The sequence below is a fragment of the Saimiri boliviensis genome, chromosome 16, assembly GCF_048565385.1.
Source record: "Saimiri boliviensis isolate mSaiBol1 chromosome 16, mSaiBol1.pri, whole genome shotgun sequence".
Classification (NCBI taxonomy): Eukaryota; Metazoa; Chordata; class Mammalia; order Primates; family Cebidae; genus Saimiri; species Saimiri boliviensis.
Window position 1 is genome coordinate 60,507,677 of NC_133464.1, and position 25,612 is coordinate 60,533,288.

General features: G+C 35.9%; 1 protein-coding gene across 2 annotated transcripts in view; it reads right to left on the reverse strand.

Annotated features, from left to right (window-relative positions):
* CAB39L (calcium binding protein 39 like) overlaps positions 1-25,612 on the reverse strand; it is a 118,412-nt gene that overhangs the window by 52,625 nt on the left and 40,175 nt on the right. For both annotated transcript variants that reach the window (XM_010330084.2, XM_003942230.3), the window contains 3 exons: positions 24,790-24,931; positions 21,763-21,927; positions 6,299-6,417 (listed from right to left, as the gene is read on the reverse strand). In XM_010330084.2, coding sequence (XP_010328386.1) covers positions 6,299-6,417; positions 21,763-21,927; positions 24,790-24,900 — 395 coding nt within the window. In that variant the 5' untranslated portion in view covers positions 24,901-24,931. The remainder of the gene's footprint in view (positions 1-6,298; positions 6,418-21,762; positions 21,928-24,789; positions 24,932-25,612) is intronic.

Consider the following 25,612-nt stretch of genomic DNA (forward strand, 5'->3'; position numbering starts at 1 on the left):
TAGTATGATATGCGTGGAGTTTTATAATTTGGCCCTAACCTTAACTTTTCAGTTTCATCTCCCAACACATTGGCCATTTCCCAGGAGCACCTCATTCCTTCAATTGGAATGCCTTTCTCCTTACATTCCTACCACTGAGATGTTTCTTATCTTCCAAGGCTTAGTTCAAATGCCACCTCCTCCTTGAAGACTTTCCTAATCACTACAGTTCAGAATTATTCTCTCTTTCCTTCACATTCACACAACAGCTTGTCTGTAATTTCACCTTAACACTTTTTAAATTCTGTATTATGCTATAATGCAATAAATTGCTACAAGTCTATTTTCTTGACTTCATTACAATCAATTTAATTGTTGGGGATATGCTTTTCTCCTCCCCTATCCCCATCTCCATTTAGTGTCTTTGTCTTATTTATTGCTACTTTCTTCTGTTCCTACCCCTGTCTCCAAAGAGTGCCTAGCATAATGTTTTTCACAAAGCATGCATATAAAGAATGTAATAAACCTCAAACTGAAGAAATGTCATAATACTAGAGTACTCTAATGAGAGTCAAACTCTAACTTATACAAAATATGCATCATCTCTGGCCAACATTTTCTCATTTCTTAATTCAATTTCCAAACTAAGACCATCTATAAAAAGTTTCCACTCCAACTTTTGGGTATAATTAGTTCTCTTTTTCCTTTCATTTTGTGAGGCTTATTGAAACCATCTGTGATGCACTGACAGTTTATTCTTAAGAAATAAAAGAATGTTTTCTAAAAACCAAGACTCCCCTGGGTCAGTACCCTTGTCATTGCATCCCAGCAGTTTGACATCTGTCATTCTGAGATTACAATTTCTATAAGTTAGAAATATACAGGAATATACAGAGATATATGGAGAATCCTAATTATACTCAGTACTCTTTAAGGGGTTTATAATTCACATAGACCATTTCCACCCGGCTACCTTCTAGGCTATTGACTTTTGATAGGTTATTGCTTACTATATAAAGAAGTGTTCCATAAATTAAGCTTATGTTAAGTTTCAAATCCCACTACTATTAATATCCTTAGATCTGGTAAAGAATCAATATTTGTCTCACCTAATTTATTATACTCATAGATAAGCTTCCTGTTGGCAAAGATCATGCCTAATTACTGTTTCTCACAATGGCTAACCCATGGCAGGTCCCCAATAAAGGTGAATCTGATGAGTGTTGAATCACTATTTTATAGAATTGAATCATATCTTCCCTCTTAATTTGTAGTTTGGATCATATGGTCTGGACTGCAATGAACTGTGTCAGTATGGAGAAGGCACACCACTATTATAGGCCTGCCCATTGAATAATGAGAGTATAATGAAAGTTCTCTCTCAAATTTAATGAAAGCCAAAATGTAGGAGCAATTGTCTCAGCTAGCAGTAGCTACAGTAATCATTACACAGACAATGGTTAGAAGAATGATCTTGGGCAAGAATATTTCAATTTAAGAACAAAGATTACATTATGTAAGGGGGAAAATGACTTTTGTGATTATTGCTGGAAGTAAACAATGCCAAGCAATACTTGGAAAACTTTTGTAAAATGCCATTCAACAAACACTTGGTTGCCTCAATATAGTCAAGAAGGTATGTTTCTAATCTAGAAACATTTGCTGACTAAAAATGAGTTAGGCCAGGCATAGTGGCTCATAATCCCAGCACTTTGGGAGGCCAAGGCAGGAGGATCACTTGAGCCTAGGAGTTTGAGACCAGCCTGGACAACATAGTTGGACCCTGTCTCTACAAAAAAAATTTTTTTAATTAGCTGAGTGTAATATCATGCACTTGTAGTCCCAGCTACTTGGAAGGCTGAATCAAGAGGATCACTTGAGCCTAGGAGGTTGAGACTGTAGTGAGCTGTGATCACAGCACTACATTCTAGTATGGGCAACAGAGCAGGATCCTGTCTCAATAAATAAATAAAATAATGAGTTAATTCTGTCCACCAAAAAGGCCTAGAAGCAACAACAATCCAATGTCAAGGAGCACCCCTAGCATCCAGATTGTAGTCTCTAAGAACCATTCCTCTCTAAAAAGAACCAACATCCTTCGTAGAAATGTCAGGTCTTTGTTAGCAAGTGTACCAGTTGGGTGGCATATCTTGTTACACCAGAAAGCAAGGAAGCTCTCACAAACTATTTTAGTGATGTTAAGAGATATCACCCAGAAGGGGCCACAGATGGTCAGTTGAGCATTTTAAAAAAATGTATAGAACTAAATAAGACATATAGAAAACATTAAATCCATTAGTTTCTCAGATACTAGAAGAGTGTGTGTGTGTGTGTGTGTCTGTATACAAATGTAAACATATATATTTACACACACACATATGTAAAGGGGAGGAGGGAGGAAAATAACTCATTAGATACCATTGAAAGTTCCTAGGATATTTTATTTTTCTCTAAAATGATAATTAAAAGAATTAAGCATTTCTTCTGCCTCTGTGGTATGATTTGTACTTCAGAGTATTCTAACACCTGAAGCTGTGGTGAGTGAATGACAGTATGCTCTATAAAACTACTCCAGCCAATAAAAAATACGAAAGGAATGACAGAATTCAAAATCACCTTTTTGTCATCTCTAGTGAAATGACTGAATCAGGCAATGTTCATCAATGGATGGTAAAACAATTAAGTTTAAGGTCGATGGGAAACTCTATAGTGGATCAGACTGTCACCATCTGAACCCATTGCTCAGTCTTAGCATTACTAAAAGTACATCTCCTGATGTGATAGAATATGAACTACATAGTACTATCTATAAAATAATTGCCAAAATGAAACTGCTTAAACTTTTTTGCAATAAATTTTTAAAAACAGGGTAATTGGGAGAAATTGATGATTTTAACATCAGCTTTCTGGAACATAGTCCACTGGCCACAGTTCTTTATGGATCACTAAGAGCAGTTCAGTGACCTCATTCTCAAGTTCTCTCAGTACCCTGGAATGTCATTTGCCCAAGCCAGAAGACAAATTCATTTAGAGTGAGTAAGTCCTTATTTATAATCTTTTCAGAACATTTGGGCTCCAGATCCTTTCTACCATGTTTAACACCACATATCCAGATAATTCTCTTTGATAGACAAGTATCAATTGCTTTTTGTCTTATATTCTTTATGGTTAGACTTAGGTTCTATATAGAATGTTACTATCATACTCTTGTATAATATTATTGTTTGATGTATAAATGTACCAGTCAAGTTATGTCCTAGGTTTTCAAGGGACTTCACAAGAGATAATTCAGTACAAATCCTGACTTTTAAGAAGAGCAAAATCTCTAACCTTCTAATGATAAATTAGAAAATGGTAACAGGGGGCCGGGTGTGGTGGCTCAAGCCTGTAATCCCAGCACTTTGGGCAGATCACGAGGTCAGGAGATTGAGACTATCCTTGCTAACACAATGAAACACCATGTCTACTAAAAATACAAAAAATTAAATGGGCGTGGCAGCACGTGGCTGTAGTCCTAGCTACTTGGGAGGTTGAGGCAGGAGAATTGCTTGAACCCAGGAGGTGGAGGTTGCAGTGAGCTGAGATTAGGCCACTGTACTCCAGCCTGTGTAACAGAGCAAGATTCCATCTCAAAAAAAAAAAAAAAAAAAAAAGAAAGAAAGAAAAAGAAAAAGAAAATGGTAGCAGGTCAAACAGATTATGGTACAACTGTTCCAATTAAAGCTTCTTGTTGTCTACCCCGTCCTCAGGAACATCAACAATTCCCTCCCCCTTTACATTTGTATGGGACTCAAACCTTCTTAAAAGTATGTTAACGGAAAGGAACATGGTATTTAGTGTCAGATACGGATGGAAAACTAGGGTCTGTCATATTAGCTGTATAACCTTGAGCAATATCCTTACTGTCTCTGAGTTTCAGTTTCCTCATCTGTAAAACGGTAAAAATTAATACATAGTCCTCATAGTGTTTGAAAAGTAAATAATATAACATAAGTAAAGACATTACAATTGCTGGCACATAGCAAACAATGAGTAAATGGTTTATACAAAACCGGATGTGAAGGAATAGTTAAAAGTTTGGGCTGAAAAACAGAAGAATAATCATTGTAACAGAGAATTAAAACCAGAGGTGTAGTCCCAAATTGTCAATAATGATTTCTTTTGGAGAGATTATGAGATGCACTTTCTTTTTATATCATACATTTCTAAAATGTTTGAGTTTTTAAATAATAACCATGCATTACCTTTGAATTGGAAGGAAATCAAAATGTTTTCAAATACCCATTCTCTTCATTCTCAGTATCTCCATTAAAGTTCTGCTGTTAATCTCTTCCCTAGACTCTACCAAGCTGGAATCTCAGTCTCCCACCCTGAAGCCATTTGCTACATTGCCACCAGAACTCCTCATGTCTAGTCCCTGGATGATTCCATGCTGCTTACAGAATGACATTCAAATTCCCTAGCAGGACTTGGAAAGCTCTTCATAAACTGGTCTCAATCTTTGCAACTTCATACCGCACCCTTTCCTCTGACTCACACAGAGCTCTCATCACACCAGAATTCTTGTCAGTCTCCAAACACATAAAATCTCTTAGATACTCTCACCTTCCTGTGGGCTGAAATGGCAATGAACAAAGTGATCTTAGATAGCATGTGCTGAAGATGACAGAACCCTCTAACGACCTAGAAATCTGCTCTGCACTATTATGTGAGAAATATACTTATCTTGTTGTGGGGCCACTTCACTTTGGGATCTATGTGTTACGGAGGCTTCGCATACCCTAACTAATACATGATACAAGGATATTTCCCTTTCCAGAACTGAAAGAAACAATTCTCCAGTAAAACAATTATTTTGTACCCAAAACCAAAATCATCATAGCATATTACTTTGTTCACTAAGGAATAATAACTATACAATCATAATAATCTAAATATGATTATTAAAACTTAAAGTTATGATAAAATTTATTAAGAGGAAAAGGGAAAGGAAATAGAATGGTGGCAGTAAAAAGACTATCATTTAGTTTATCTTGTCAAAGATACTGCTTAAAATGAACACAGAAGTAAATATATGATGAAAACAATGATGAACAAATTAACAAATGAACAAATAAAAAAGATGAAACTGGTTGTCTTTGGGTGGTAGGTCTGAAAAATGGAGAAGAGGCAAAGGGGCTGGCCTGGTGGGTCCCGGCTATAATCCTAGCACTTTGGGAGGCAGAGGCGGGTGGATCACTTGAAGTCAGGAGTTCAAGACCAGCTTGGCCAAATAGTGAAACCCTGCCTCTACTAAAAATATAAAAATTTGCCATGTGTGGTGGTGGGTGCATGTAATCCCAGCTACCCGGAGGCTGAGGCAGGAGAATTGCTTGAATCTGGGAGGTGGAGGTTGCAGTGAGCCAAGGTCATGCCACTGCACTCCAGCCTGGGCAACAGAGTAACAGAGTGAGACTCCATCTCAAAAAAAAAAAAAAAAAAAAAAAAAAGCAAAGAACTGCTACATATTGATAAATCTGATTTTTAAATTATGTATTATTTTGATATACTTAAATATTTTAAAATGTACAAGAGAGAAAATGAACATCAGTGAGACAGACTAGGTATGAAACAGTAGAATCGAAAACAGGAATACAATAAAATAAAGAGACGTGCTGATTTGAGATGGTGGAGTAGAAAGACAGATGAAGGGAAGAAGACGGTCTGCTGTCCTCAAGCCTTGCTACACCCAGATCTTCAGTCTTTATGATTCAGAGTAGCCCCCAAATGTCCAAGAAACATTTAAAAATAAGTATAGGTAAAAATAATAATCAGGGATTCTATTAGCTAGCTGGACTTTGGTTTTATGGCTTCCCTATAGCCCCATATACATTCTCCTTGGCAGATGCTAGCTACCGGAAAAACTCTCATACCTGTATTTGAGTTCCCAGAACCAGAATATATATATGTGTGCATGTGTGTATAGTGAGGGCATTCAGTCTAATGCAGCAGGAAAAGGGTAAGTGGGCAGCTAGCAATAGGGCAGATACGGAAGCACAAGCAATACTGTAATAGGAAGACACAGAGATAGCAGAAATGTGGAGGAAAGAAAGGCAGTAAGTGGAAACGTAACATTTAGAAACATTAAGGCGCAAAGAAAGGATTTTACTGCATCCTAAGTCATCACAGAGACAGATCTGGAGGGCTGACCTCATGCATGACAGATACCTTTACTGCACTTCCAAAAGGGAACTGATCCTATCTCAAATGAGACTAATGCTATGTACTTTTAACAACTTTTATAAACTCAGCCCTACTTGAAAGCAAGTCATGTACCTACCCTTTGAGGAGCATAAACAGGATGTGAGGATGAGCACTAATATACTCCACAGTAGGACTCCGAGTGCCTATCTGTCTTCTCAGGATGTTGTTAAATATCTGGGTCACATCTTTTTTTCCCTGTTAAAGAAACAAACAGCAATTAAATTGTACACTCTAAATGGATGAACTGTATAATATGTATAATATATACATACATACACACATACACCAACAGAAATGATACCATCCTTTTTAAAATATTAACATACTTTTCCCATATACTCCTAACAAGCTGTGCTTGCAAACACAGTCTACAAAATGGATGCACCTCCTTGCAACAGGATTTGTGCTGGGGGAAATTTGACCAACTGGAAGTACATTTCCCACAGGGCACAGAAGGACATAAAGTGAATATGACAGAACTGAATTTTTTGTTTTTTCACTGTCTACCTTTATTCGAGAAAAAAAAATGATGATTAACATTTGTAAACCTTCATGAATAAGCAAGGAAAACAGATGAAGAAAATAAGTTAATATTTTAGTATAATGTAGGTTAGAATCAAATTCCTTTTTCTTAGATCTACTTCCTTTTTTTCCCTTCATGTTATCACTTCATTCACTATTCTTCACTCTAGTGCCTTGACTTAAAAAAAAGAAAGTGGTTTTCCATTAGGTGGAAATATTTGATCTAGGTGATCATAACAAATATATCTAGTCTGGAGGAATAGAAGACATCACCAAATCAGTGAGACAGAGGAACTAGATATGCAATCATTAATAGGGCTTCTTAGAGTCCTCATGGACAAGACCTGCATTCTCATACACCTTATAATCTGTCTAGTCTCGTTTTCCAAAAGAAAGCTTGGACTGGACCTGAGTATATAATATGAAAAATAAGTACAAGAATTACTGATATGGTTTGACTCTGTGTCCTCACCCAAATCTCATCTCAAATTGTAACCCCTATAATCCCTGTGTGTGGAGTGCAGGACCTGGTGGGAGGTGATTGGATCATGGGGGCAGTTTCCTCCATGATGTTCTCTTGACAGTGAATGAGTTCTCTTGAGATCTGGTGGTTTTATAAGGGGCTCTTTTCCCTTTGCTCATTCACTCTTCTTTCTCCTGCTGTCATGTGAAGAAGGTCTGTGCCTGCTTCCCCTTCTGCCATGATTGTAAATTTCCTGGGGCCTCCCCAGCACTGTGCAACTGTGAGTCAATTAAACCTCTTTACTTTAAAAACTACCCAGTCTCAGATATTTCCTTTTAGCAGTGTGAGAACATACTAATACAATGACATTGCATTCTCAATCAGTATGGCCCCACTTCTGGCCTTCATCTCTCAATTGAACTATGAAAGAGCTTACTTCAGTTACTGTCTCCACTTCTAAGCATCCTCACCCTGCAGAGTGAGCCAGAAGTGCAAATCTGACCATGCCATCTCTCTGCTTAAATTCTTCAATGTCTCCCTTTTGCTTAGAAAAAGGTGCAATACTTTCAAAGACTTGACAGCGGCCAACTTCTCCAGTCTCATCAGCTAACTATGATTTCCAATTCCTACATCAAATTCTATTAGTATCAAATTGCTACACCACATATACACAATATTTTATGCTTCTATACCTTTGTTGATGCTCTTCCTTTTTTCATAAACTCTGTCATTCTTTAAGATTCAGTTTAGGAGTATTCTCCCCTGGGATGAGTGCCCCTCTCTGTACTACAACCATGTCCTTTGCTATATCAATCAGTACTTCCTCTTCCCCATGACCTTCACCTCTACCTCCACAGAAGCAAATACTTATTGAGTGTTTACTCTGTTCCAGGCACTTATGCTAAGAGCTTTACAGGTATTACCAAATTTTCACACCAACCTTATTTTTTAAAATTTCATATTCTTTTTGTTAATTTTTTTCTGGCATGCATACAACAACCTTAGGCATATTATAAACAAGAAATTAAGAATTTATAATATATGTTTTATAAACATGTACAAATATAAATATGTATATAAACATATTATAAATAAGGAAATAAGGATTTGTGAGATTGCCTAGATCTCACCATCCTGTCAGATACTCTAAAATATCTACAAGCACTAACATCATCCAAGAAAACATGACCTCAACAATTGAACTAAATAAGACACCAGGGACCAATCCTGGGAGAATAGACATATATGACCTTTCAGACACAGGATTCAAAATCACTATTTTGAGGAAGCTCAAAGAAATTCAAGACAACACAGAGAAGGAATTCAGACTTCTATCAGATAAATTTAACAAAGAGATTGAAATAATTAAAAACAATCAAGTAGAAATTGTAGGGTTGAAAATGCAATTGACATGCTGAAGAATGCATCAGAACCTCTTTATAACAGAATTGATCAAGCAGAAGAAAGAATTAGTGAGCTTCCAGGTTGGCTATTTGAAAATAAGCAATTAGAGGAGACAAAAGAAAAAAGAATAAAAAACAATGAGGAATGTCTATGAGATCTAGGAAATAGTCTAAAAAGGGCAAGTCTAAGACTTAACTGACCTTAAAGAGGAGGTAGAAAAAGAGATAAGAATAGAAAAAATTTTTAAGAGATAATATCAGAGAACTTCCCAAACCTAGAGAAAGACATGAATATTCAAGCATAAGCAGGTTATAGAACACCAAGCAGATTTAAACCAAAGACGACTACCTCAAAGCATTTAGTAATCAAACTCCCAATGTCAACAGCAACATAAAAATCCTCAAAGAAGCAGGTGAAAAGAAAAAAATAACATACAATGGAGCTGCAATACATCTGGCAGCAGTGGAAACCTTATAGCTAGGGGAGAGTGGAATGACATATTTAATGTGCTAAAGGAAAAAATCTTTACCCTAGAATAGTATGTTTGGCAAAAATGCCCTTCAGGCATGAAGAAGAATTAAAAACTTTCCCAGACAAACAAAAACTGAGGGATTTGATCAATACCAGACCCGTCCTACAAGAAATGCTAAGGGGAGTTCTTCAATCTGAAAGAAAAGCATATTAATGAGCAAGAAGAAATCATCTGAAGGTAATCCACTGGAAATAGGAAGCACATAGAAAAACATAGAATAGTATAACCCTGTAAAGGTGGTGTGCAAATTATTGTTGTCTTAAGGAGAAAGACTAAATGATGAACCAACCAAAAATAATAACAGCTTTTCAAGACATAAACAGTACAATAAAATATAAAGAAAAACAACAAAAAGTTAAAAAGCAGGGGGACGAAGTTAAGGTGTAGAGTTCTTATTAGTTTCCCTTTCGTGTGTTTCTTTATGTAATCAGTGTTGTCATCAGTTTAAAATAATAGTTTATAAGATAGTATATGCATGCCTTATAGTAACCTCAAATTAAAAACAAATACAATGAATTCACAAAACATAAAAAAAAAACAAGAAATTAAAGCATACCACCAGAGAAAATCACCTTCACTAAAAGGAAGACAGGAAAGAAGAAAAGAAGGAAAAGAAGACTAAAAAACAATTGGAAAACAAATAACAAAATGGCAGGAGTAAGCCTTTACTTGTCAATAACAACACTGTACGTAAATGGACTAAAGTCTGCAATCAAAAGACTTGGAGTGGCTACTTGGGAGGCTGAGGTGTGATAATCACCTCAGCCCAGGAAGTAAAGGCTGCAGTGAGCTGTAACTGTGCTACTGTACTCCAGCCTGGATGACAGAGTAAGACCCTGTCTCAAAAACACAAAAAACAAAAAACATAGAGTAGGTGAACGGATTAAAAAAACAAGACCCAAATGATCTGTTGCCTACAAGAAAAATACTTCACCTATGAAGATACACATGGACTGAAAATAAAGACATGGAAAAAGATATTCCATGCTAATGAAAACAAACAAACAAAAAGAGCAAGAGTAGCTATATTTATATCAGACAAACAGATTTCAAGACAAAAACTTCAAGAAGAGACAAAGAAAGTCATTATATAATAAATAAAGGGGTCAATTCAGCAAAAGGATATAACAACTGTAAATATATATGCACTAACCACTGGAGTACCCAGATATATAAAGCAAATATTATGAGAGCTAAAGTGACGGATAGATCCCAATATAACAGTAGCAGATCTTAGATCTGGAACATGACAACTTTACCACTGTTATTCAACATAACGTTGGGAGTATTAGCCAGAGAAATCAAACAAGAGAATGAAATGAAGGGCAAATATCATTAGAGCTAAAGTGAGAGACAGATCCCAATACAACAGTAGCAGATCTTAGATCTGGAACATGACAACTTTTACCACTGTTATTCAACATAATATTAGAAGTCTTAGCCAGAGCAATCAAACAAGAGAATGAAATGAAGGGCATCCAAATTGGAAGAGAATAAGTCAAATTATCCTTGTTTGAAGATGATATGACCTTATATTTGGAAAAAACTAAAAAGTCCACAAAATAACTATTAGAATAGATGAACAAATTAAATAAAGTTGCAGGATACAAAAATTAACATACAAAAATCAGTAGCATTTCTAGATGCTAACAGTGAACAATCTGAAAAAGAAACCAAAAAAGAAATCCCATTTACAACAGCAACAAATAAAACACCTAGAAATTAACCAAAGAAGTAAAAAATCTCCAAAATGAAAACTATTAAAAAAACCGATGAAAGAAATTAAAGAGGATACACAAAAAAGGAAAGATATTCCATGTCCATGGATTGAAAGAATCAATATTGCTAAAATGTTTGTGATCTACAGATTCAATGCAATCCCTAACAAAATGCCAATGACATTCTTCATAGAAGTAGAAAAAACCATCATAAAACTTACATGGAACCTCAAAAAACTGAGAAGAACCAAAACTATCCCAAGTAAAAAGAACAAAACTGACAAAATCACATGACCTGACTTCAAATTATACTACAGAGCTGTGTAGTAACCAAAACAGCATGGTAATGGCCAGAAAATAGACACATAGACCAATGGAACAGAATAGAGAACTGAGAAACAAATTTACACACCTACAGTGAACTCATTTTTTACAAAGGTGCTGAGAACACACATTGAGGGAAAAAGAGTCTTCAATAAATGGTGCAGAGAAAACTGGATATCCATATACAGAAGAATAAAATTAGACCCCTATCTCTTGTCACATACAAAAATCAAATCAAAATGGATTAAAGACTTATATCTAAGATCTATGTTAACTATGAAACTACTAAAAGAAAACATTGGGAAAACTCTCCAGGACATTGGTCTGGGCAATAACTTCTTTAGTAAAACACAGGCAATCAAAGCGAAAATGGACAAATGGGACCACATCAAGTTTAAAAGCTTCTGCACAGTGAAGGATACAATCACAATCAACACAATCAACAAAGTGAAGAGACAACCTACAGAATACAGGCCTTCTATGAAAAGGGGTTCAACATCACTGATTATCAGAGAAATGAACATCAAAACTACAGTGAGATCATCTCACCCCAGTTAAAATGGCTTTTATTTAAATGTCAGGTAACAACTAATGCTGATGAGGACGTGGGGAAAAGGAAACCCTCATATGCTGTTGGTAGGAATATATATTAGTACAATCACTATGGAGAACAATTTCGAGGTTCCACAACAAACTGCAAATAAAGCTATCATATGATTTAGCAATCCTACTTCTAGGTATATGCCCAAAAGAAAGGAAATCAGTAAATTAAAGAGATATCTATACTCCCATATTTGTTGTAGTATTGTTCACAATAGCCAAGATTTGGAAACAACTTAAGTGTCCAAAAACAGATGAAAAAATGAGAATAAAGAAAATGTGATACATATACACAATAAAGTACTATTCAGCCATAAAAAGGAATGATATTCTGTCATTTGCAACAACATGGATGGAACTGGAGGCCATTATGTTAAGTGAAATAAATCAGGCACAGAAAGACAAACATCAGATATTCTCAGCTATTTGTGGGATCTAAAAATCAAAACAAGTGAACTCATGAAGATCGAGAAAAGAAGCATGGTTACCAGAGGCTAGGAAGGGTATTAGAGGGGGGATGGGGGAGGAATAGGGATGGTTAATGGGCACAAAAAACAATAGAAACAGTGAACAAGATCTAGTAACACCAAAGATAAATGTGTGAGAGGATGGATATCCAATTTTCTATGATGTGATTATTACACATTACATGCCTGTACCAACATATCTCATATACACTACATACTATGTACCCACAAAAGTTAAAAAGGAAAAAAATAAATAAAAACACATGCTCTCCAAATGCTCCCCTTCCAAAACCCAACCACCCCCTCTACCAGCCCAAAAAACTTAATAATACAAAAAACAAACAATCTGCCAGGTGTGGTGGCTCACACCTGTAATTCCAGCACTTTGGGAGGCTGAGGCAGGTGGATTACCTGAGGTCAGGCATTCGAGACCAGCCTGATCAACGTAAACCCTGTCTCTACTAAAAATAGCTGGGCGTGGTGGTGCATGTCTGTAATTCCAGCTACTCAGGAGGCTGAGGCACGAGAATCGCTTGAGCCCTGGAGGCAGAGGCTACAGTGAGCTGAGGTTGTACCACTGCATTCCAGCCTGGGCAACAGAGGGAGATCCTTTCTCAAGCAATCTAATTAGAACATGGACAAAAGGCTGGGTGGGGGCTCATGCCTATAATCCCAGGCATGAAATTACTTTGGAAAGCTGAAGCAGGAAGATTGCTTGAGCCAGGAGTTTGAGAGTAGCCTGGGCAACATAGCAAGAGCCCATCTCTATTTTTTACTGTAAAAAATAAAATTAAAATAAACAAAAAAGAGAAAATGGGTAAAAGACATGAAGAGACATTTCACTAAAGAGGATATACAGATGGCAATAAGCACATAGAAGTTGTTCTACAACGTTAGCCATTAGGGAAATGCAAATCAAAACCACAATGAAATATTACTACATAACTATTGGAATGGCTAACATAAAAAACAGCGATATCAAATGCTGGCAAGAATGAAGAGAAACTGTACTCATACATTGTGGTGGAAATGTAAAACAGTACAGCCAATCTAGAAACACTTCAGCAGTTCCTGAAACAGCCAAACATGCAGCTAACCATAACAGCAATTGCGCTCTTGGCATCTATCACAGAGAAATGAAAACTTACGTTCACACAAAAACCAATTAGGAGGTGAATCTTCAATTTAAAAGGATACTTCAAAATCAGTTGCTCTCATAATTTTAGAACACTAAAAAATGTTTATAGACCAGGCACGGTGGCTCATGCCTATAATTCTAGCACTTTGAGAGGCCAAGGCTGGAGGATCAGTCGAACCCAGGAATTTGAGACCAGTCTAGGCAATATGGTGAAACCCCATCTCTATTAAAACAATACAAAAATTAGCTGGGTATACTGGCATGCACCTACAGTCCCAGCTACTTGGGAGGTTGAGGTGGGAGGATCACTTGAGCCTGGGAGGTGTATATTGCAGTGAGCTGAGATCATGCCACTGTACTCTAGCTTTGGTGACAGAGTGATATCCTATCTCAAAAAAAAAAAGTTATATTTTATAAATCATATTTATACTGATGTTAAAGACTATTTGTTATATAAAAAAGATACAGCTGTAAGCATAAATTGATTTTAAAATGAAAGAAAGCATCTTTTTTATTCAAATCTTTCTAGACTCTACAGTGTAATATTGCAGAATAAGTATCAACCCTCTTTGAAATGTCATAGGAACATGTTTTTCATACTTCCCAGTGAAATGCCACCAAGAACATTCCATACAGCATTCCAGTGAACAGTAGAAATGAAGCTCCACAGAACTCTATCCAACTTTTACACAGAGGAAAACATTCTTCTAGTTCATTAGCAAATGTGTGCAAAGGCAAAGGAAGCCCCCTGTGGATAACAAAAACAAGTTCTGCAACCAGGGACCACTTCCCAAAACAGAGGAAAGGATTAGAATAGAAAGGATTATAGAACACTGAAACAGGTACAAGCTGGTGAATAATGATCTCTACATTACACGTTAATCTTTATAGCTGTCAATTTGTTATGCCAATCTAACTGGAGTGAAACCTTAACTATTTCAAAACCAGTTTTTTGCAACCCACAGGCTGCCAGATCTCAAGCTCTGGACTCAGAAGTCGCAAGAGAAAAAGAAGGCAAAACCCTTAAAGTATCTTTGATAATAAATAAGCAACAACCAGAAATGATCCAAAATGCCAAAAATTAGCTGGCAATTCTAAGGTTACATATAATATAACCAATAAGATCTCAAACCTGAAGAAGCTCTTGTGTTTGCTGGCAAATTCCAAAAAGGTCAGCCTTAACATGGAATGCTCCACAATTATTTGCTGAATGAATGAATGAATGATATATATGGAAGTATTAACTAAAATCAAACAAGAAAAGAGAAAAGGAGGGAAGAAAGAGTTTGTGAACAGCAGTCACAGCAACCAGAATAATTGCTGAAAAAGAGCATCCCTTGTGGATAGCATAGATGAGAAAAGGCAAACAAGACAAAAAAAGGCAAAGACTAGAAAACGCCCACTTGAAACCACAAGCCATTGACTTGTATACAGCCTATATATAAAGAATTCTCAAAATTCAGCAACCAAATTCAAAAGAGGCAAAAGATCTGAATAGACACTTCATAAAAGAAGAGATATGCTGGCAAAAATGTACATGAAAAGATGCTCAACATCATTAGTCATTAGGGAAATCCAAATTAAAACCACAATGACATGCCATGAATCCTTATTAGAATGGCTAAAATAAAACAATAAGAGAAGACAAAAAGTTGACATTCCCCAACAGTCTTACTCCTAGTTATTTGTCTAAGTGAAATGAAAACCTATGTTCACACTAAATACTATACATAAATTATTACCGCAGCTTTAGTTGTAATTGCTAGAAACTGGAAAGATGTAAAATATCCCTCAAGTGGGAAATGGATAAATGATCTGTGGTCCAACCTTGCAATGGACTGCTACTCAGCAATAAAAAGCGACAGACTCCTAATATGTGGCAATGACATGGATGAATCTCAAATGCATTATGCTGACCAAAGCCAGGCTCAAAAGGCTACATACATATGATTCTATTTACCCAATCCTTTTGCAATGGTGAAAATATAAGGACTGAAAACTGATCAATTCAATGGTTGCCAGAGGCCAGGGACAGGCAAAGGAGCTGATTACAAAGAGGCATAGGAGAATTTTTTTAGGGTGATGGAACTGTTCTTCATTACAGAACTGTGCACTAAAAAGGGTGAATGTTACCATTTATAAACTGTATCATAATTTTAAAAAATGAAAATTATAGCCACTGAAGTAATGGACTTCTCTATTCTTGCTGGTGTGTTGGGGGGCAGTTGAGGTGGGTGGGAGCAGATGGTTGTGCTGAATTTCAGTAGCAGAACTAGATAGGCAGAATGGTCTGCAGGGTGAGGGGTGGCCACTGAATGGATTAGTGAGGAGTCTTGCTGGGAACTAAAACTCAAATTGAATACAGATAGTGGGAAAGATTTAGGGAACCAAAATATAAGCTAGCTCAAAGTTGCTCTCAAAAATATTTAAATATAATTAAATTGACATATTACATGAAATCCATCTGTGGGAATTTATGTGGCAGCTATCTCCCCCACTGCCCCAATATCGTTGCCATTCTATTTTCTGTGCAGTCTGGCTTCTTCCGTTTCTTCAGTCTACATGGTGAAAAATATGGCCACTGATGGAAAAATATCTGGCTAGATACTGGGGTTCTGTCTCAATTCTAGTTCCAGAATTTCTGCTGAAAGCCTCTGGCCCTCTTTTGGTCAGATATCCACCAGCAGATCAGTCAGCTGTGTGTCGTCCAGGGTATCATGCCACCCAGATGATTGTTTCCATGGTAACCATGTGAGTGGAGAAGGAGGGAGCATTCCCCAGGAAACAGAGGAAGTGGGCAGACAGAAGACTTTATACACAGCACAAGTAGGTTTCATCCTTATGCAGACTACATTCCTTAAAATGTCTGGTATGATCAAACAAATGGTCACTGTCTTAATTTTATTACAAACAATTACAGGTTTCATATCTAATTAAGAGCCTGATGCCAAATGCTGTTTTTAATCACCCAGAAATTATGTGCCTTTATAGGATAAGGGGTTTCTAAAGCGGGTGTTCATTAATTTTAGGCTAATAGGGTAACAACAAAATAAAATTACATTTTCTATGACAGTATTTCCCTACCTGAGATTGTAAATTCTTTAATTTGTCCAATAATGGGCACAAAATATATAAACAATCAAATAAAATCAAGACCAAATATAATTAAATAAAATCAATGGCTAACACACATAGTAAGCATTTCAAATTGTTAAATGTATGAAGTACAGTCAAAGCTGGTATTTTAAGGCTTTACAATTTCTGTTATGTTTTCACAGTAATAAAACCAAAGGTAAAAGACCATTTTAATCAGGTCCAGGGAAGAGAAAAAGATTTTTAGAGGATAAAAATTTACAAAACGTAGGACTACAAAGTGGCTTAATGAAAAGTGAAAAAACTGATCCTGGAGTGTTTGTTTTGCTATTTTTTTTTCTTTTGAGACAGGGTCTCATTCTGCTACCCAGGCTGGAGTGCACTGGCACAATCTTTGCTCACTTAACCACCCACGCCCAGGTGATTCTTCCACCTCAGCCTCCTTGAGTAGCTGGGACCACAAGCAGGCACCCCCTGCTAATTTTTTTGTAGAGACGAGCTTTTGCCATGTTGTCCAGGCTGGTCTCAAACTCCCAGGTTCAAGCAATCCTCCCACCTCAGCCTCCCAAAGCGCTGGGATTATAGGCGGGAGCCACTGCACCAGGCCTGTTTCGATAACTTTTTCTTAATGTAGCAAGAAATAATCACTAGGGATTAAGTTACCATAGAAGACAATTTTCTGCTTCTTTGAGCTGCCTATTCAGCCCGAACAGTTCACTTTGCATCCACCCTAGTTTTGCAAGCCACACCTGCCTTTAAAATAAATATATCAGACCTTATAGGCAATAGATTTTCCCTCCTTTGATCTCTTATCATTGTATTTCAAAACATCAAAGAGTCTAAAGCTGTGTCTTGAATAGTAGCCAAACCTCAAAAAACACAGCTGAGTTTGATCTTAAGCCCACAAAATCAGAAGCCTTGCAAACTCAGCCACAACTCATTTTTTGAACCTGATAATGGTATGCTGAAATGGTTCTTTTCTGTCTGCAATTTTAAGGCTTAAAGGATTAGATAAAAATGTATAGCTGAATAATGAGATTTTTATATAACCCAAAGGCCGACCTCCTAACTAGCCATTATTCACATGATGATAGCAGGATCCTCCAGTATTGTCCCTACCCCAATGGGCCACTTTCCTCTAGATTATGGACAGAGAAGTGGGTTTGTCACAGATTCCTGAGTCAGTCCCTGCCACCCAATCTAAGTCACTGCTGCCAGACACCATCACTGCTGTCAGCTCAGGGTTCCAAACCTCTGCTCCCAGCGCCCTTCAACCCCTATTCATTGTCTTGTTTCCTGCAACTGCTTATTTTTTCAACACGCAGTTTACTCCAAGTGTAAGAAAACCACCCCTTCTTCACCCAACATGTATTATTAGTACACAGTTTCTTTACAAAGGTTTAAGGTGAACAAAGGATAATTACAGCACGGTGCAGAAACACCTTCAAGTTGAAGTCTACATATCACTTTTATGAAAGGTTCCTCAGTCTTCCTGATCATCTTTCTCCACAAACACCTTCCTTCTGTCATGGTTCTGGATCCCTCTCTCTCTCTCTCCAAACCATTCTTCTATTTTTCTTATATTTCCTACTGCTATCAACTTCAGCCAAAGAGAGCATTTCTCAAATTTCTGTTACTTTATTCTGCCAAGGAAATCTAAGCTTTTTATTTCACTCTTTTCCTTCCAGACATTGCCTAGAGACTTCAGCCTTTCAAACTAACAAAAAAAGCCAATCAAGGTATCTTCTAAGCAAAAATTCACTTTTTTTCTGTGTAAGGAATGTGCCATTCTCCTAGGTATCTGGCAAAAGCTGTATGCATCCTTAAAATAATAATTTTTCCTTTCTGTTATTAAAACATACCAGAAATTTTACAGTCAAATGACTGTTGTGCTCTCCAAAGAAGCACCATGAGAGGGTATTCACTTACTGAAATCATATGATCATCACTCCAAATAGCTTCAATTATCTTCTAAGCAATGTACTAATTCCTCCAGAAACATGGCTCACTGGTATGTTCCAAGACACCTTCTTTTGGTCCAATTCTTTTATCTCTGCTTTGAGTTCTCATTCTCATTACTACATTCATTCAATCAACTCACAAATTAACATGCCACTAGGTATTGCAGACACAGTCCTAGCACTCAAGTAATACAGAAGTGGCTATCCCAGTGCAAGCCATGAACCAAGGCTTGCAGGGTGGGGGGTTCTGTGTCACTGAAGTAAGTCTGAAGTCAGAAGGAATTTTATCAAGCTGTCACTAGCTTATATAGATACTTTAGGCTTGAGAAGGACAGTTGTCACCTGCAGGCTGATCATCTATGCCTCTAGTTCATAGAGATAGCATGGTACATTTCTACAAGTAGGCTATTAATGCTGCCTCCCTCCTGAAAATATTGTATGTAGTTGGAATGCTTAAAATTGAACTGTATTAAACTCTCACTCCTTTTCACTCATTCATTTATTCATTCAACCAAGAAGTATATATTTTTCTATGGGCTAGAGGAGGAGGACGGTTGCATCTCTGGAGTGTCACACTCATTTATAATTATGTTCTAGGCATGTGTCACATCAACTGAATAAACAAAGTTAAGAATTGCCTGCTATCTTATCATCACAATAACACATCTTCACAATAGTTTTGAATCATCAGTTTAAAAACTTATTATATTTGGTATATTATTCCAGACAGAAGGCAAGAATATAATGCATTTTATTTTAAAAAGTAAAGTAATCTGTAAAAGTAATTGATTTAACTCTGCATTTGAAGTCTTAATCTTCAGCTATATGGAAAATTCCAATGTTCAGAAAGATACTTTTCTCCAAGGATTCCAGAGAATAAAATTTACTTGATAATAATTTACAAGTCTATTTTAGGCAATTAAATGTCTTAATTCCAAAATAATTTTTAAATGAACTTCTTTTAAGATTTTTAAAATTATATTTCATATGACATGTAAAAGAAGGAAAACTTGCATAACTGTTTCTTACGTTCCACTTTTGTTATTTGAGCCACTGCCAAAGAAAGTTGTGAGGTATCCAAAGTTTTTCTTTGGTATACTCCTCCCTAACTCCTCAATTCTTGGACAGCACTTTGAAGCTATGAGGTTCTGTGGCTGCTCAAGGCTTCTCCAGATCACTGAACCTGAAGACATCTCATCCCTGACTCTCTTCAAAACATAACCGTCCTTAGTCATATTCTTTCCAGCACTCCACTGCAAATTGGGTTAACCTCATAAACTAACTAAAGTGTACTTATGAATTAATGATGACAGTAGGTTAACATGCTGCTGTTCTCAGAGAAATGAGCCAAACAATAGTAAATTTATATAACTAACATACTATAAGAATAGGAAATCGTTTTCCTATTTATGGTCACTGACCAACTAAATATTTAAAAAATCAAGGGTTATGACAAAAAACAAAAAACAAAAAACAAAAAAAAACAAAGGTTACAACAAAAGCAAACCAGCTTACATTAAACTTTAGTTCTTTAGTTTGAGAAAAAGAGGAAATGGAAAAATACTACTACTTGACATGTGTATATCATTTGCATTTGTATTTAATGTCCCTATATAATACAATATATATGTATATATTTTTATTTAGTTTAATATTTAAAACAATGCTGTAAGTTCATATTATTCCTATTTTATAGATGAGGAAACATAGGTTCAAAGAGGTTAACTTACTGACCATCAAATAGCAGAGCTGGGACTCTAAATAATTCTAATTCCAAGTCAAGTGTTTTTTCACTATGCCACAGCTTCTACAGGTGTTCATAATACCTACTTTTAAACTAAATAAAAGAAACAGAAAAGTATGCTACATACAGTAAGACTATACTCTGATTTCACATGTAGCTGGTTTTCAAAGGAAATGGGACCTAAGATGGAGAGGGAGAGTGAGAAAGCCAGCAAGAGAAAAAGAAAAAGATTAAGTTAGGAAATACCAAACACAGAGAAAGAGAATAAGGAAGGGAAAGAAAGAAAAAGACAGCTGTAACTGAAAGAAAGGATGAGCTGAAGTCCAGGCTGTTCCAGGTCCCCACTCGGTCTTGCTTCTAGCCACATGCAGACTTCACGTCTCCTGGCTCTGCACTCTTCCTCCTCTGTTTCGGCTGCTAAAACTCTTCCCTGGTCTAACTTGCACAGAGAGCTGTGGGCTCCTATTTCCACAGATCCCCAGAGCCCTGACCTTATCTTGGTCTAATCATGGCAATCACCGTTATTAGTTTTCCTTCCACTTATTCAGTGAACAAAACTAAAAGCAATTCACTTTAGAAATCTGCTTATCTCCTCTATCTCTGAGAATTAATGGAGACCCAAGCACCTGCCTGATACTAAGGAAAGTATTATGGCAGAAACAAAGCAACAAAGCCAGACCAGGACTTCTGTCACCTCAACAGTCATGCCCAAAGTTGCCTATGTATCCATTTTTCACTGAAAAATCACTATCTCTGAGTCACACAATAGATAATAAAATGACTACACACAGTCACCACTTACATTTCTAAGTTTTTGTTTTAGTTAGTCAATTTATTATTTAGGTAAATTAGGTATAATTGCTTTCAAAAGGAGATAAACATCCTATATTACTAGCATTTAACACATTTCTTAAATAATTGGCATAATATGTTAATTAAAAGAACTGTCTGAATTTGAAGCTCTTAGTGAGTGACTTTGGGCAAATTACTTAATATTTTGAACTTTAGGTTCTTCATCTGTAACATGGGGCTAGTCAAGCAGTATTAAACACAATGGTAGTTTTTAAATAAGTTGAGTGCTTGAAACTGTACCTGGCATATAGCAAGGATTCAACAAATATTATTACTTCTATTAGCCATTAGCTTTGCCACTTAGCTGCATGAAACTTAACTATAGTATACGTTTTTGCTTTTTTAAAAAATAGATTAATTGTAGAAGTTTTAGAAAAAACTTTAAACCCTATCTCTACTAATAATACAAAAATTAGCCAGGTGTGGTGGCGCATGCCTGTAGTCCCAGCTACTCGGGAGACTGAGGCAGGAGAATAGCTTGAACCAAGGAGGTGGAGGTTGCAGTGAACCAAGATTGTGTCACTGCACTCCAGACTGGGTGACAGAGTGAGATTCCATCTAAGAGAGAGAGAGGGAGAGAGAGAGAGAGAGAAAGAAACAGAAATAAAGAACAAACTTTAAAAAATAACATGGAAAGCAACAATGAAAAGTAAAAGTTGAATAGTGATAAATATATATTAAAATTGAAAAGCAGCACTGGCATCCTTTTACAACTGTTTTACCTCAAAGTCTATCAGCTGCAGGTCAGCTATCAGTGTCACCAGCAGGCCACTGTTGTAGAGCTCCTGTGCCAGCTGAGCCACTGCTTCTGTCGGGGGTTCCTTTTCATTTGTACCACACAGAATTTCTTTCATTGCTTGCAGTGATTTTGACACTTCTTCTGAAGCCTAGTGAGCAAAACATATGCTAACAGTTAAAAGAATAAAAATTTTTAGGCCATTAACAAACAAGTAATCAAAAAAAAAGCTACTTCTTGGGCCCTGTTTATTTATAATCAATGGTACAGTTACAAACAAGCCAAAATAGTAACCACTGCCTTTTTTATTTTGGAAAACATTACTAAAATTTATTTATATAAAAAAGTTCTCTTGCATTTCTACTTAGGCAACATAAATTAAATAATCTTTTAAACCACATTCATTGTCTAATTTTGCTAGCAATTCGATATAAATTTTACTCTTGAAAACTGATTCCATTTTGAAGATTTATCAGTGGCTACTAATCTTTATTTAAAGCACTGTGTTAAGGTTTTTCAGCAAATCCCTACTCTTCTGATTTTTGAACGGTCCAAGTACAAAATTGTAGGTTTTCAAAACTCATAAACTTCTTTGTCAATCCATTTATTCCTCATATGTAATCACTGTTTTCTTTGCTCTCTATGAAACTTAAAAAAAAACTCACTATATTTTAAAGAATACTAGGCAAATCCATAGAGGCAGAAAGTGCATAGATTAGTGGGTGTTAGGGCCTGGGAGACAGGAAAATAAGGAATGACTGCTAGTGGCTACAGGGTTTCTTTTGGGGGTGATGAAATGTTCTAGAATTAGATAGTGGAGATGGTTGCACAACCTTGTGAATGTACTGAAAACCAGCAAATTATACACTTTAAATAGTGAATTATATGGTATGTTAACTATATCTCAATTTAAAAATCTTTTAAACTAATGTAGGTAGGAAAGAAGAGCAGACTAGTTAATAATTTCTCTGAAATTTGAAAAGAAATATACTTTTATTACTTTTAAGTATAATACTATAATCATTATAAATGAAGAAGGAAATGAGTAGAATAAGGTAGCTTACATAAAAATAACTCATGGTAGCATGACACTACTTTTATTCTTAGTTTTTAATTTTTCTCTGGCTCTGCTTCTTGGGTGACGCTACTTTTATTTATTTATTTATTTTTGAGACAGTTTTGCTCCTGTCACTCCAGGCTGGAGTACAATGGCACAATCTCAGCTCACAGCAACCTCCGGCTCCTAGGTTCAAGTGATTTCTCCAGCCTCATTTTCCCTAGGAGGTGGGATTACAGGCACTCACCACCATGCCTGGCTAATTTTTGTTGTAGTAGAGATGGCTTTTCACCATGTTGGCTAGGCTGGTCTCAAGCTCCGGACCTTAGGTGATCCGCCCACCTCGGCCTCCCAAAGTGCTGGGATTACAGGCATGAGCCACTGGGTCTGGCTGACACTACTTTATAAAGTAATTTTTCATATAGTTTAATAGCCTGACTGAAGCAATCCTTAATGTACTAAAGACTTGAAGCATCTTAAATTGTGAGGTATATCCATAGAAGAGTGCTTTAAACATACACAGAGGGTATGTTTAAGAGAGAGTTAAGAATAATCATAAAGGAAACATCTTTGTGACCATCACTCAGTCAAGAAACAACATTTTCAGCACCTAGGAGTCACCTGAAGACCCTTTCAGGTTAGATGTAAATACTTTTATATCTATTGTGACAAACACGTCTTTACAGTTTTCGTACCTATGTATGCATCCCAAAACGATATAGCTTAGTTCCACTGATTTTGAACTTTATGAACCAGTACATTACCCTTTCATGATTTGCTTCTTTCATTCAACATTACATTTGAGAAATTCATCTATGCTGTGGCATGTAGGCAGAAGTTCTTTAATTTTTATTGCTTTCTAGTGTTCCACCCTAATGCCTATGCCACAACTTTTTTACTGGTTCTACGGTTCATGGACATTGGGTTGTTCCCATTGAAGGGTTTTTGTAAACTACAATGGTATAAAAATTTGTGTACATTTTTCCTGGTGTAGATGTACAAGAATATCTCTAGAGTTTATACCTAGGAGTGGCACTACAGGATTTTAGTTCGTGCATATTTTCATATTTCACAGATAATACTAAACTGGTTTCCAAAGCAGTTATATTAATGTACACATCATCATCCACAGTTAACGAAAGTCCTCATTGGTCTCCATTCTTGACAACACTTAACATCATCGCACCTTTTCAGTTTTGCCAAGACAGGAGTCGTGTAATGTGAATTTACTGTGTTTTTAGTTGGCCTTTTCCTATTTAGTAAAGAAAATGTATAAAAGATTTTTTTTTCTTTTTTCTCTCTTTTACCACTTAGATTTATACTTGTAAAAAGTCCATTTTTCTTCTATTTAGGCCAAGATTTGGCTCAATATTACGAAGTATAATGTAATTAAATAAGCTATTTCTATACCCCTTATAGAATTCAAGATTGTATCATTTACTGAAGAATACTATGAACTTGAGTATTTATTTTATAGATATCTTGAATCTTGCCATAAACTAATCACTTTAGAGAGAAATCGAATATACAGGATTCAATATCCCTTTGAAGGAATAACCAACATTCCTGTGAGGAAGCCCCACTTAATAAGACCTTAAAACTGTATGAAAATGAGATTTACTGTAACAGAAACTATCAGTCAATCTTTAAATTAAAAACTTTTTACCTTTCATGTCAATGTAACATTATACACCATTATAACCTTTTAGATTTTTAAGCTGTGTAGTCTAGAGGGACCCAGTGTTGATCAGAATCTCTAGAGAGTAAACCTAAAGTTCATCACAACAGACTAAACAATAATCAGTTGCATATGACCTGAAATCAACTTAAATCTATTTATAGAGACACCATGTGCCCTCACAGACCATATTTTGAATTCCTCATTAAGCTTTTACACTGATGTTTGGCATTGCAATGCATGTGCTTTAATCATAATGTTACTGTTTTAGCTCATACCTTGTCTGTCTTTTTGTCTTGCTTTTCCAAAATGGCCAAATTGTCTTTCAGGATTTTCACAATTTCTGCTGGATTTTTGTGTGATTTACTAAACAAAGGCATTCTTTTCATGTGTAGAAATCTCTTCTTCCAGTATGGAATGCTAAAAAATAAGCCAACAAAAATTACAACTTTAACTCTTAATATGTTTAAATTTGGAACCAATATGTCTTATAAATTTTTAACAACATGAATCAGGTAATCTGAAACATTAAAAATGATCAAATTAAAATGAGTTCCAAGTTTTATGCCAAATGTAAATACATATAAAGTATTTTTTAAAAAATATTTTTAAAGTTTTGCTTGAAACTTTTTATACAAAGTTTAAAATCTTTTCTGCAATAGAAACATAAGGATTATGCAATAAATAATTTTAGAGTCTAAGCTGATAGGGAAAACTAGATATTTTGACCAAAGGAATAATAATAAATATATTCTATAATATTAAGCTGTATGTATTCTATAATGTTTAGCTACTATTATTACGAGAAGGTCTATGACATAGTTAATGAATTATTTCACTAAAGAGAAAGGCACAGTAGTTGGGAGATGATTCTATCTTAAATGCCCTAGACATTTCTGGCTCTTTGAGTTAATTATACTTATTTCCATTATTTAAAAAAAAATCCTCTGAATGCATAATACTCAATATTCAATTATTTTGCATTAAAGTGGAATTTTAAAAAGAAGCCAAGTGCATTAATGTATAGACATACCAAGGAGATACTGTAAGTTCAGTTCCAGACCATTGCAATAAAGCAAATTTCTCAATAAAGTGAGTCAC